We start from the raw sequence: 13,097 nt of genomic DNA, 5'->3' as shown, positions 1-13,097 counted from the left end.
GCCAGGCCTCACCTGTTGATCTGGGTGACATACTGTTTCATCTCCTTGAGGGCCACATCCAGCTTAGTGAAGAGCTGCAGATACGCATCCTGGATCTCACGGTCTTCCTGTTTGAGCAGAAAGCTCAGGCCCCGGTCTTGATGGCTCGGGGCACCACTGGCTGACCCGAAGCCGCTGTCATTGAGACCCTGGCTTTGGGAGTCCCCGTCTACGACAGGTGCACACTTCCAGGATGGGGCAGCCATAGTGGTGATACAGTGCTGGGTATAGGCCATGGGGTTCAGATGGCCTGCAGCAAAGGAGGGGGAGCTTACTCAGAAACAGGACCAAACCCACACAGAGGGGACCCTGCCTGAACCTCTGGACAGAAAAAATATAGATAGCAACTTTGACCTACTGAGGTCTTTTCCCCTGCCTAGAGTGCAGACGTGATGGCAGGCACTCTGGCAGCCATTTTCTACCACAAGGGCATCATGAAGTTGCAAGATTCAAACTAAAGACGGTAATACAGAAAGACAGGAGCCTGGGTCCCTGATAAGTATGCAGCCACCAACCCCGCCCCGGACAGTGGCCTTCAGACATTTCTGTTTCCTCCGTAAGGTGAGCTCTAGTACAAGCTCTGATAGACGCACGCAGGTACCTTGTTCGGGGTCAAGGCCGATGAGAGAGGGTTTGCGTCCGAAGCGGATGCTGAAGGACCTGCCCACCGATGGGGTGGTCTTGGGGTAGGACACTTCCATGAGGTTGATGTGACAGTTGGTGGGGCAGAAGTCCAGGCCACAGAGCGGGTGGGGCTCCAGGGGTGCCTGCTTGAAGGCGGGGCTGACCTTGCTCTTCAGCTGGGCTGCAAACTTTGGGGGTGAGGGGAGGGGATGAGGGCATGTGAGTTGGCATCAGCGGGTCCTTGAATACCCTGGAGCCACTCTGCGGCCCCCGCCTTCCCAGTCGGAGAGAGTGGTGACGGCTGTGTATGAAGCTGTTACCCTGAGTGTCTCTCACAAGGACAGCAGACCAGAAGCTGTGGGGCTGAGCACCGACATGGAATCTTTTCTATCTTTTAGCTGCAGTAATGTCCTAGAAACCAGTCTCCTGGCCCTCAGTTATGGGGTTCGGGGATGGTCACCTCCTTATTCTACAATGTTTGGCGCAGGGCAAGGCATGGGACATGAGCAGACCCAGGAGCACCCTGTGAGTCACCTGGACAGCAAAGCCAGAAATAGAGCCACAAGGCCATACCACAGGTGAATGCCCAGCCTCAGAGGGAAGCTGATGTGGGCAAACAGGTGCCTGTGGGGTCCGACTAGGCACCTGGATACAGCTGTGCCTGAAGTCCACCTGTAGCCTGACTAGCAACTGAGCCCATCAGGCTTAACTTCGCTCAGGTGGAACTGAGCTGAGACGCTGTAAGCAGAGCGTGGGCACCAGGTACCTACCTCCCGGTAGCAGGCGATCCTCTGGCCGATGCTCTCCAGCCTGGTGTCACAAATGTTATGGAACTCGTAGTGGGACATAGTGATAATGACACTGCTCATGGCCATGAGCCTCCCACAGTTCTGCACGAAGAGGCTGTCGTCCTCGGCAAAGGCCTCGAGGATCTGCGGGAGGGAGGACAACCTCTGAGCACGCGTACCACAGCGACAGAGAGTTCTTACCCGTGGGGAGCCTTTTCACAAGACAGAGGCCCTAAGAGATCGGGGCTGTGACACACCCATTTTGGAGGAAGGTAAAGTGAGGCTAAAAGGATAGTAGCCATCTTCCCTGGCCCCAAAGCTGATGAGTACTGGGATAAAGACTAGATGCTAGGGCTCCAGGGCAAAGGAATCAGCTCCCCTGACCGTGAGGCAGAACAGAGCAGGGCAGGGTCTGGGGGGGCAGGGCTGCAGGTGGGAGTGGGTATGGAGCAGAGTGGATGGGGTAGGATGACTGGGGCTGGACTAGGGGGCGGGAACGGGGTGAGACCTTGGCAGCCAGGCGGAAACAGCCCCGGGGCTCCACGATCTTCTCCAGCACGTGGCACTTGGCCCCTGCTGTGCTCACATACTCGTAAACCACGCCGTGCTCCAAGTGAACATTGTCCAGCGTCAGGCTGACAACGGCGCTGTCCTCGTGCAGGCTCAGCTGGGGACCCAGGGACAGCAGAGGCAGGGCTAGAAGCCAGAGGGGCAAACCACACTGAGAACAGTTCTGTGCCCTAGGCTGCACCGCTGAGCGGGCCACAGCGGGGACACACCGAGTCACTGTCCCCGCTGTGGGGACAGTGGATGACTGCTCCACGCCCCTCCTGGATGGAGTTGACCCACAGGAGATTGACCCCACCCACTGCCCCCAGTTCCACAGACAGCAGGAAACTGCCAGTCTGGATCCCATGGGATTCGCAGAAGGGAGGACACATTCTCTTTCAGGGATTCAAAGCGGCCAGGGCCACCCTGTAAAAAGCCAACTGTGCGGCTGAGAAGTAAGAGGTGCTGGCTTGAACCAGCCCTGAAGCTTGCCTGGCCCCTACTCTGATCTCAGTTGGCAGAGCCCACACTTTTCTGTGAGTCAGCTCCAGGAAGGATTACGTACTCAGGGCACACAGTAACCTCTGAGTGGAGGGAAGAGGACAGGGGTCCAGGCAGCACACACACGTGTGAAGCCGGGGTAGAAACACATTCGGACAGATGCCGAGCAGGGGGCAAGAAGAGGAGAAGGGAGGCGGTGCTGGGAGCCAGGCTGGCTAGACCCCTGGCGTTTAAGGTTGTGGTTATGTTTTCTCCTTTTCCCTGAGCTGGGAGGCCACAGAACACTGTGTGGGACTTGGGGTGGTGACCAACCAGGGAGAGGACAATGAACAAGCGGCTGCAATAATCCTGGTAAAAACCAGTTGCAGAACAAACCAGTACCAGTTAAGGTGGGGTCAGACCCTGGAAGGGCTGGAATCACGTGGGAGGAAGGAAGGAAGGAAGAAAAGAAGGACGGAGGGATGTAGGGAGGGAAGGAAGGAAGGAAGGAAGGAAGGAAGGAAGGAAGGACTAAAGAGGCCTGAAATTCTAGGATAAAGATGGACCAGGGGCAGACTCAGGTTCTGGGGGAAGCAATGTCAGTCTGGGCCACAGTAAGTTTCTGATGCCTGTCGACAGCCAGCAGAGGAAGTGAGCTGATTGGTAAGAAGTCAAAGGTGACTCCAGAGGGACTCATGGCAGGTCGTGATAGAACGGTGGCCCACAGGAGACATGCACTTCTGATCCCATAACCCCTAAGTCTTTCACACTGTCAGCAAGAGAGAATTTGGGCTGTGACAAAGCATCCAATTCTTAATGAGCCAATAAAAAGTAAATGGGAGGGGCTGGAGAGATGGCTCAGTGGTTAAGAGCAGTCAGTGCTCTTCCAGAGGTCCTGAGTTCAATTCCAAGCAACCACATGGCAGCTCACAACTGTGATTCTGGAATCTGACACCCCCAAAACACCCCACACAGATGTACATACATACAAAACACCAATGCACATAAAATAAAAACCAGTAAGTGTTTTTTTTTTTTTTTAAGGGGAAAGGAAATGGGAACCATCAAGGGCAGAGTAGCAAAGATGAGTTAGGACTTAGGTAAACTGTGCTAGGCCATCAGCTAGCAAGAGAATCAGGAGCCAAGGTGTGTGGGAAGCTTCTAGAAGCTAAAACAGACAAGTCAGTGGACTCTGCCTAGAGTCCCAGAAAGAACCACGGCCCAGAGAGATTCATTTGTGGGCTGTGTGGACTACAGTGTGAGCTGCTAACGAAGGAGTTCTGCTCTGAGCTCTCACGGCGCCGAGGGTGCCCACATGGAGGCAGACCCAAGAACCCACTGCAATGGTGGGGATACAGACCAGCCATCGCAGTAACCCCAAAATGAAGCTCTTCCCACTTCCTGTCCCTTACCTGAGTCAGGCTGGTCGTCTTCCTGCGGGTCGTCAGGGCCACCCTGGCTGGCTCGTGCCTGCTGGGCATCCTCATGGCTGTGGTAGACCCACTGGTAAAGACCCTGCAAAGAACCACTGTCAGAGGACCAGTTCCACGGTGCTGACAGAGGAAGGGATGAGCCAAGACAGGTGGTCCACTCATTCCTGTCCGTGAGGCCATCGCTAAAGAGACCACCAAAATGTCACTCTGGAACCTGAGGGGCCACTGGCCACATTGGGTGTGGAGCATTCGCTCCAGGTAGGAGCAATGATGTGGGGCTTCGGAAACACTAGAGGTACAAGTAATATCCTCCTCTCTCCGGCATCTCCAAAGTCAAGGAGCTCGTCTGGTAATGTGATAGGAACTCAGCAAACGCTTGTGAAGCGAAAGCGTGTGGACGGAGAAGTGACTGTGACCTCCACCAGAACCCAGGTTCAATTTCTACGGTCAACGTGGCTTGTGGCATACGGTGTGTGGCGCACTCTGAGGTTACGGCACTCCGATTTGTAAAAGAGCCCTCCACACCCAGCTCAGCTCAGTGCCCCTAAGGTGCCTCCAGGACGGCGCCCAGCCTCCCGCCTTACGCTAAGTGCTCACCAGGGCCTCCTCCCTGTGGTTCCGGAAGGCCTGGAAGTGCTCGAGAACGTCAAGGGCGCCATCATTCGCCACGCTGTTGCCGTTGACTTTCAGGATGCATTGGCCCGCACACAGCCCAGCAGCCATAGCCTCGGAGCCTGGGGGACAGGAGCACTTCAGGCCAGAGCCAGGCAGGGGAGCCAGGTTCCAGTTGCCCCTGCCAACAGCTGCATCCAAAGCTGTGCCTCCGCCCAGCTGCCAACCAGAGAGCTGGCTTGGACACTGCTGGCCCAGTGTGGTATCTCGGGGCCCGATCTTTTGGGACCCCGCATGCCCACACAGTAACAGACTGAGCCAGGTGGCAGAGACACCAAAGTACCATCGGGGCACAGGCTCAGAAAATCCTGGGCACAATATAGCAGCCCAGCCCAAGTCCATCTCTGACAATTCTACCAAATGGCCCAAGCCCTGGGTCTTGACCCCATGCATCTGTGGGTTAGCAGACAGGTCTAAAAATAGAAACAAATGGTCAGCTGCCTCCAGCCGAAGAGATGGGCAAGCCTTGAGGAACTTGGCCAGTGCAGGTCCCAGTCTCAGGGGCTTCCCCCTACATCTCTGCCCTGCAGTCTACAACATGATACTTCACCTCTCTGGGCCTTAATGTTGTCATCTGTGAAGTTCGTAAATAGTGCTTCTCTTCAAAGGACTCAGGAAAGACTCTGGAAGCTCGGGCATGCAACATAGCTGGTCCTTACTAAGTGTTCGGCAGATATCAGCCCCTTTGTTAGTTCTATCTAGTCTACCTAAGGCTCTAGCCAAGGTCTCATACACAGGCAACTGGACACTGCCATTGGCACCGCTGGGAGGCTAAGGAAGCTAGCACCGGGCATTTGGCCCTCTGTGCACACGATGCAGCCCCAAGAGGCTCTACACACCAGACGCCAGCTCACCTCTGCCCACGGCAAAGACACACGGTGGGGCTGTTCCTCGAATCTGGAAGGACAGGGCCTCTGGGTGGTCAGGGACTTTGATGGTCCTAGCAGGCACAGGGGCAGAGACAGGCCATGAGAAAAAGAAGTGTGGTTTCTCAAGGAGTCCCTTCCCGCTGCCACACTGTCTGTCTCCAAGGCTTCCTGGAAATCAGCCCCCAAGCACCGTCAGTCAACCAGGTCCCCAAAGCATATGGTAAAGAACCAAAGGCAGAGCAGCCAGGGGTTGAGAGGGCGGTGCATATCAAGGGGAGCCCCAGCCTGGGGGTTGTGGGTGCCAAGAAAAGGTACCAGCTGCAGGGAGTGGCGGGTGCTAGCCTTTTGAGCTGCTAGGCAGCTTTTGTCCCCAACACACAGCATGACCCCTTTTGTGTCTACGGGGCAGGCAGAGCCACCCTGAGAACCTGTCCCCAGAGAATGAACCCTGGTGACTTCCATCTCTTGCATCTAGTAGCTGAACTTTGTCTGTCACCTTTTCCCTAAATCTCCTGTCCTTGCAGAAACAGAGTCTAACAGCAGTGTTTCTCAACCTTCCTAACACTGCGACCCTTTAATACAGTTCCCCACGTTCTGGTGACCCCCCAAGCATAAAATTATTTTCATATCGACTTCGTAACTGTAATCTTCCTACCATTAGGAATCATAACGTAAACATCTGTGTTTTCCAATGGTCTTAGGCAACCCTGTGAAAGGGTCATTTGTCCCCCAAGGGGGTCACGACCCACACGTTGAGAACACTGAAACCTTTCCACAGCTTGCAGCCAACATTCGCCCCAAGTGAATAGGAAGCATGGCACCAAACACTTAATCTTAAAATAGAAGTATTCTGGGGCTGAAGAGATGGCTCAGCAAGCAGTTAAGAGGTCTCCTAACTGCTCTTCCAGAGGTCCTGAGTTCAATTCCCAGCAACCACACGGTGGGTGGCTCACAACCATCTGTAATAGGACCCGACACCCTCTTCTGGCATACAGGTGCACATACAGATAGAGCACTCACACATTAAATAAATACATACATAAATAAAAAAATTAGAAGTATACCCATTACACCGGTGTCTGGACATTACCTGCCCTGCAAGCCAGGCAGCTGCAGATGGGACCTGCTTCCACCTGCAGCACCAGGAAGTCTTCCTTTCCAGTGGCCATCCACAGGGACTTACCCATGTCTCCTCTCTCCTACACTGCTCCAACCCCTCCCTGCCTCTCCCCCCACCCAACATGCCATAATCAGTGCGATCCCGGAGGTCTTTGCGGTGAATGCTTTATCTGTCTGGAGCCGCCTCCAGAAGTCATCTCTGAGAGCCATCACTCCATCCCCAGTGACATCTCTCTAGCCACTGCCTCTCTGCATACTCTGGCTTCCTTCTCCAACCTTCTCCACCTCCACCTGACTGCTGGCCACCAACTCAGCACACAACTATTCAGTGCATATCTGCATCTCCCCTCCCCCCCCCAATCCCCCCACCTTCATAAGAATCCATGGGAGGTGGGGACTGTATCCACCCTGACAGGGCTGTGTTCCCAAGCCTGAGCCATTCACTGGCACTTAGGACATAATGAGATTAACAAAGATCCGTCTGAGGCTCCCACTCACTCTTTGGCCTTGGTGGCCACCAGGAGGCGCAGCGGGCGGCGGGAGCAGAAGGACTGGTTAAGGATGGTCTCCACCTCAGAGAAGGGCCGCAGGAACACCAGGTCCTCGTTGATGGAGTAAATCTTCCTCCCCGCCTGCAGGCCAGCCATCTGGAGGGACAAGCACAGGTGTCACTGGCCTCCTCCCTCTTCACCGAGGAAGCTGGGATGTTCTAGAAGCACCAGGAAGCTGGGCTCTGAGCTGTAAATGAAAGCCCAAGGAGGCAAGGGTAGGTGGCAAATCCCTAGGAAAGAAACGGCCAGCGCCAGCCTGTGTTGTGATGTCCCAGAGGTCGATGTAGTGGCCATTTCGTAACCATGAGAATGTGAACAAGATCATGGAACGAGATACCATTGGGGTTGAGAGACAACAAGTAACTCTTCCGGGGAGCCTTCCGCTTTCCCTACATGTCCCCATATGCCCAGCAGGTGGCGCTAGTGGAACATGCCAGGAGGGCTGTCTCGTTCCTACCTACCCTGCATCTCAGAACCTGCTGAGCTGGCCCACCTCAAGAGACACGGAGACACCCCCAGCTAGGGTACCACCCCACCTGAGTGGCCAACAGTGGGTCTCACCTCAGCCAGCGAGCCCCTCTGCACAGACTTCACCACCACGGCCTTGTTCTTCTCCTCAAGATCGAAGCCATAGTCATCCTCCTGCGGCGGGATCTGAAAGCCCAAGATGCAACTTAAAGCAACACCACCCTGCTTCCCAGCGACTAGGATCCTGCAGCTGGGGCCCTAAGTCTACAAGGCAGGTGTGCAGACGGGACCTGCAGAGCCAGGCCACAGGAACAGAGTGAAATCAGAGTATGGCGGGACACACAGAAGGGACAAGTCACAGCTGTGTCAAGTGTGGATACCACCCTCTCCTCCCACAAGCCAGTGCTGATCACCTGTTCGCTTGCTCCTCCCAGACCACCTCCCCTCCCCACAGCCCAGAGACTGTCACAGTGAGTGCCAGCAACCCATTGACAAGAAGAAAAGGGACCCAGAGCGCCAGGCACCAGGAAACCAAACCGGGGTATAGGGGGTGGGGGTGGAGGACCCTTTCCCCAGAGCAGGATGGCCAGGAGATGAGCTGGGGGTCGGGGACTCCGTGGCACTGGGGATGCTACTGAGCGCCCCCCTTGTACCGCCGACTGTGTTTGAAGGAGACAGTCTACAGCGTGGGAATGTGCTCAGGCAAAAGTAGAACTGAGCAGGTGGCCTCTGAGATCCTCAGAGAAGGGGAAAGAGCTCCAGGCAGCAGGCACAGCATGTGGGAAGGCCCTGGGGCAGCCCCAGAGTGAGAGACTAGGGGAGCTCAGACAGAGAGGAAAGCGCTACCCAGGAGACAAAGTTGGAGAGGCAGGAAGAGACAGGACACATGCTGAATTTTTACCAAGTGTGGTGGGGTACACCAAAGGGCTTCAGAGTACCAGAGGGAACTGCAGGCTCCAGGATTACCATAGACCAGAGAGACTAGAGTAGCTAGAGAGACCTCTCCCAGCCAACTCACCACAAGCCCAGCCTAAGAAAGTCAGGCTGGGTGGGATGGGGTTACCAACATTCCTGACCTGGCTAGTAAATGTTCCCACCTGCAGGCACTCAAGGCTCCTGGATGTGAGCAGGACACAAACTCCTGAGACCTATAGTGCTGTAGGAGGTGACTCAGAAGGCACAGTGAAGCTATGGCTGTGGGGTAGATGAAAGGGTAGGAGCTCCTGCAACCCCATTGCTTCATGAGGAGTGTAGCCCTGGCAGGCACTGGCTTTTCAGTCCCAAGACTCATGCTCAGATCTGCAAGCCCTGTTCTGGTCACTGTCTGCAGCGGCCTAGAGTCAGGGAAGACAGGCACAGCAGCCCTACTGTGCTCCTACCAGCAGCCGCTTGGCCAGAATGTTCTCCACAAGCTTGAAGTCGTTTCGAAGCTGTTTGTTCTTGCTGCTGGTCCCCTCCATCTCCTCATCAGCGTGGAAGCGGAAGTACTGAGACTCATCCTTGAATTCGCTCTTCTCCAGAACTGCAGGCCACAGACACACAGCAGTGCTCAGACGGCAGCAGGTCGGCTGTCTTGGCCAACCAGCAGCCACAGGCTAGAAGCGGCTCCTGGACGAGGGCAGCTTGGCCGAGAGGGCATTGCAGGGAGGCAGAATTGTGAGCCAGTGCTAACGTGTGTGAACTCAGCTATCTGATAGGGCTTGATGGGCACAGTGCCCACCGTGCAAGCCTCGGGGCCTGTGCTCAGGTCCACAGCACCCACATAAATGCCAGCTGCAGTGCCCATCTCTAAGCTCAGCTCTGGGGAGACAGAGACCGGCAGAGCTTCAGAGCTTGCTGGTCAGTGGATTTACCCAGTGGGGGGGGGGGGGGCTGGATTCAGATAGAGACCCTGTCACAAAAATTAAATTCAAAAGACAGCCAGCATACACACACACACACACACACACACACACACACACACACACACACACACACACGTCTGTTCCCAGCAGCGACATCATCAGTTCATGACCACTTGTAACTCCATAACTCCAGCTCCAAGGAATCTAATGCCTTTTCTGGCCTCCATGGGTAACTATACTCAATTGCGCGCACACACACACACACACACACACATATTACAGACACACATACAGACACACACACACACACACAGACACACACACATACAGACACACACACATACAGTACAGACACACATACATACAGACACATACACATACAGACACAGACACACACACACACACACACACACACACACACAAGAAATCTTTAAAGAAGACAAAACAAAGGAAGGAAGGAAAGAAATTCTGGTACATCAAAGCCCAGTGTTAGTAGCTGCCTGAGGTCTGTGAGGGTCTGTGACAAGAAAGCCAGTCCAGATTCCTCCAGACCCTAAACTATTCACGGGGGAGGGGACATTCTTCTACCTGTGTGTGAGGGTGTAATAGGGCAACCCCTATTCCCGCTCTGGAACAAAGAGACCCACAAATTGCTACTTTCCTCAGAGCAGGGCACAGCCAGGCTCCACGCATCTGCTTATTTAACCTCCGCTGTAAACATGGGGTTAGGAGACTCCAGAGCTGGAGAAAGCGCCACGGTACTGTCTGAGCAGTCATGTCCAGGGAGACACCGAGAGAAACTCTCAAGTCAGGAGCCCAGCCTGGTGAGGCCCGTTCCCCTCCCAGCCACGGGCTAGTCCAGCTTTGAGAGGCGCGCACAGACCTGGGTTCAAATCCTTCCATCGGATACTTTAACCCTTTGCACTTTGGCTTTCCCTTCCAGTAGAAGACCAAAAGCAATGAATGAGCCCCCGGGATGGTTCCAAGGCGGGAGCAGCAAGCCTCAGTTTCCCTGTCTGCCTAAGTCCCCCCCCCCCCAAGAAGACACCAGGAGTCTGAGGCTCAGTTCAGACGTGGCAGAAGGTGCCGTCCCCTCCCCCACTCTGCACCCACACTGCCCTTTGCCACAGCCACTCCCCAGCGTTTGGCCTTTTCCTATTTTAGCAGATATTTGAGTTTGTGGTAGGGTGTGGGGGGCTATACAGCCTGCAATTCCCCCCTGGGGGGCCCTGAGGGCATCAGGCTGACCAATTACCCCTCCTTATGCAGTCTCTCCAGATAGCTGCCTTCTGGGAACAAGGCTGAGCGGACCACAATTATCCTCACCCACAAATGAGAGGCTCCTGCCCAAGGACAGGCAGCAGGGCCAGCGCTACTGAAGGGTGTGCAAACGGCTTCTGGGAAGGAGATGGGACCAACGGGTGGCCAAGCCTGGTCCCTTCGGCTGAGGGAATGAGCAAAGCTACAGGGGAGCTAAGTCTAGAAGGGACATAGATCTGAGCCATGGACACAGACAGGAATGCTATGCCCCACCCACAGCCCACCAGTTTCTCTAAATAAAGTTTTATTGGCACTTAGCCACGCCCCTTTTGTTCTAGTGTTATGGCAGCTGCTTAGCCCTCTGCAGGGCAAGTTCACTGAATCTAAGTTAGGGCAAAGCTCACACTTCTGCAGCCTGTACCTGTACCCAAGCCTCAGCATTCCTACCACAGCACCAGCTCAGCAGCACGCAGAGATGTGCTGTGTCTGTCTGATACGCAAGGGGGTCCACGCACGCACATACGCCAGACCCACCATGCTGGGCACACAGTGGACACGCACGGGGAGGAGGCAGAGAACACAGTTTCTCTGAGAGAGGGGCCGACAAAGGTAATGGGGGGGGGGACCAAAGCATAAGCCTTCGGTGCTGCGACACAGTGCATGAGAAGCAGAGCTCAGGGCCCCACACTTACCGTGATGCATGAAACTGTTGTTGCACAGCCCCACGCCCAGCGCCACCGCCTCCTCCCGTGTCTGACAGTCCCCCTAAAATGGAACAGAAGAGGGCGCTGTCAGGAACCCCAGCACTGAATCAGTCCTAAGACAGGCTACCATTGGGAAGCACAAGTCATATGAGGGCAGAGACTTGTCATACTGCATACCAAGGTCCCCAACTACTGGGGACTATTCCTGATGAACTCCTAACAAGGGAGTTACTTTATTAGAGGATGCTGGTTACCTAGCAACGGCCCTTTCCTGATCTCTGTCTAGTAGGGAAACTCTCCCCCCCATTTCATAACCACCCTGGCAATTAAGGTGGACAATGAGACACATAAAACCCTTCACCAGTAAGGGCGCTATGGCAAACCTCTCGTGCCCCATAGCCCGACCCTTTCTTCCTGACTCCCTGCCTGGAACTAAGGTGTGATGCCTGGTGCTTCTGCAATCACAATGTGACCATAGGGTAAAACGGTGTAACGGTGGCAGAGTAGAAAAACCCAGAGAGTGAGATCCTCAAAGACCTCACAAGACTGCCCTACTCTCAGCCTCTGTGCTGCTCTCACGAGAAACACAAATCCCACATTGCTCTGGCTCTTCACGTCAGTAGACATGTCCCCTGATGTTAGAAATGAGGGACTTCTGCAAACCTCAGGAAAGGGGACACCACTGACCCTTCCACCAGAGACAAAGCTATGTGAGGAAGTAACAGTGAGGCTGTGGTGGCCTGACAGGCCACTGAGGCCACCAACTATCCCAAAGGCCACCTGGTTCCACACATCTGAACATGTGGCCTCTGGCTCAGTCATCTTTCACTGAGGTCCGTCTGTCTGTCTGTGTCAGCAGAACTAGGGACCTGGCTGATCTCAAGGGATGGGGACCAGAGCTGACTTCTGGTGCCTGCTCTCTAAGTGGCCCGGCTGCAGGCCTCCCACCTGCCCAGCCCAAAGCAGGGTGTTTGTGTTGCTTGTAACCCAAGTCACCTGCAGCTCAGGCAAGCTTCAGCTCTGGAATCCCCCTGACTCAGTCTGCTTCGAGGACAGGTGTATGCCACCGCAACCAGCTTGGACCCCCCCCCCCCAATCTTCCTTGCTAGTCAGGCAGAGAGAGGCTAGAACCTCAGGGTGGGAGCGGGGCTGGCGGGCTCAGTCCCAGCTGCTGACTGGACCAAGGGCTGTGATCAGGGGCACCTTACGACAGCTTGGGCCAGGTTCCTAGATTCCAGACACACAGGCAGCCAGCCCTGACAGTACACAAGAGGAAAGGCTGCCAGACACCTAGCCAGCCGGGCCTGGCCCTCTTTCTAGAGGGTGGAGGGGGGTGCTCCCAGCCAAAGAGGCATGATTGCTTTTCCAGCAGTGGGAGGAGCAGGTGTAGGCTTCTAGCAGGGGCTGGGGCAGGCTGAGGACTCCAGGGAGGGGCTGAGGGGTCCTCGGCCTTGGTCTTCAAGGCATTACTAAGTGAGGATCACAAGGAAAAAAAAACAACTCCTAAGGGGCCCCAGGCCAGAGGCAGGGGAATGGCAAGATTGGAGCTAGGACAGAGGAGGCAACAGGGAGGGACACTCCACACATCCAGAGCAGCTGCCCCTAGCCATAGAGCTGGAAGATGAGAGTGACAGCCAGCCCAAGTGGCCTTGGCTGCTCGCTTGGTCTGAGAAGACCAGCCAGCCTCTGCAGTCGAC

At 55.2% G+C, this 13,097-nt stretch overlaps 1 protein-coding gene across 1 annotated transcript in view; it reads right to left on the bottom strand.

Moving 5' to 3' along the window:
• PREX1 (phosphatidylinositol-3,4,5-trisphosphate dependent Rac exchange factor 1) overlaps positions 1-13,097 on the bottom strand; it is a gene marked incomplete at its 5' end in the record, with an annotated part of 142,208 nt that overhangs the window by 16,210 nt on the left and 112,901 nt on the right. The window contains 11 exons of the mRNA XM_080925282.1: positions 13-289; positions 641-851; positions 1,434-1,595; positions 1,960-2,147; positions 3,893-3,995; positions 4,511-4,647; positions 5,440-5,525; positions 7,072-7,220; positions 7,686-7,778; positions 8,972-9,114; positions 11,389-11,461. Of these exons, the coding sequence (XP_080781408.1) occupies positions 13-289; positions 641-851; positions 1,434-1,595; positions 1,960-2,147; positions 3,893-3,995; positions 4,511-4,647; positions 5,440-5,525; positions 7,072-7,220; positions 7,686-7,778; positions 8,972-9,114; positions 11,389-11,461 (1,622 nt within the window). The remainder of the gene's footprint in view (positions 1-12; positions 290-640; positions 852-1,433; positions 1,596-1,959; positions 2,148-3,892; positions 3,996-4,510; positions 4,648-5,439; positions 5,526-7,071; positions 7,221-7,685; positions 7,779-8,971; positions 9,115-11,388; positions 11,462-13,097) is intronic.

The sequence above is a fragment of the Micromys minutus genome, assembly GCF_963924665.1.
Source record: "Micromys minutus genome assembly, chromosome: 11".
In the NCBI taxonomy this organism is placed as follows: domain Eukaryota; kingdom Metazoa; phylum Chordata; class Mammalia; order Rodentia; family Muridae; genus Micromys; species Micromys minutus.
The sequence above is the reverse complement of the archived record's forward strand: the minus strand, read 5'-3'. Positions and strand labels throughout refer to the sequence as shown.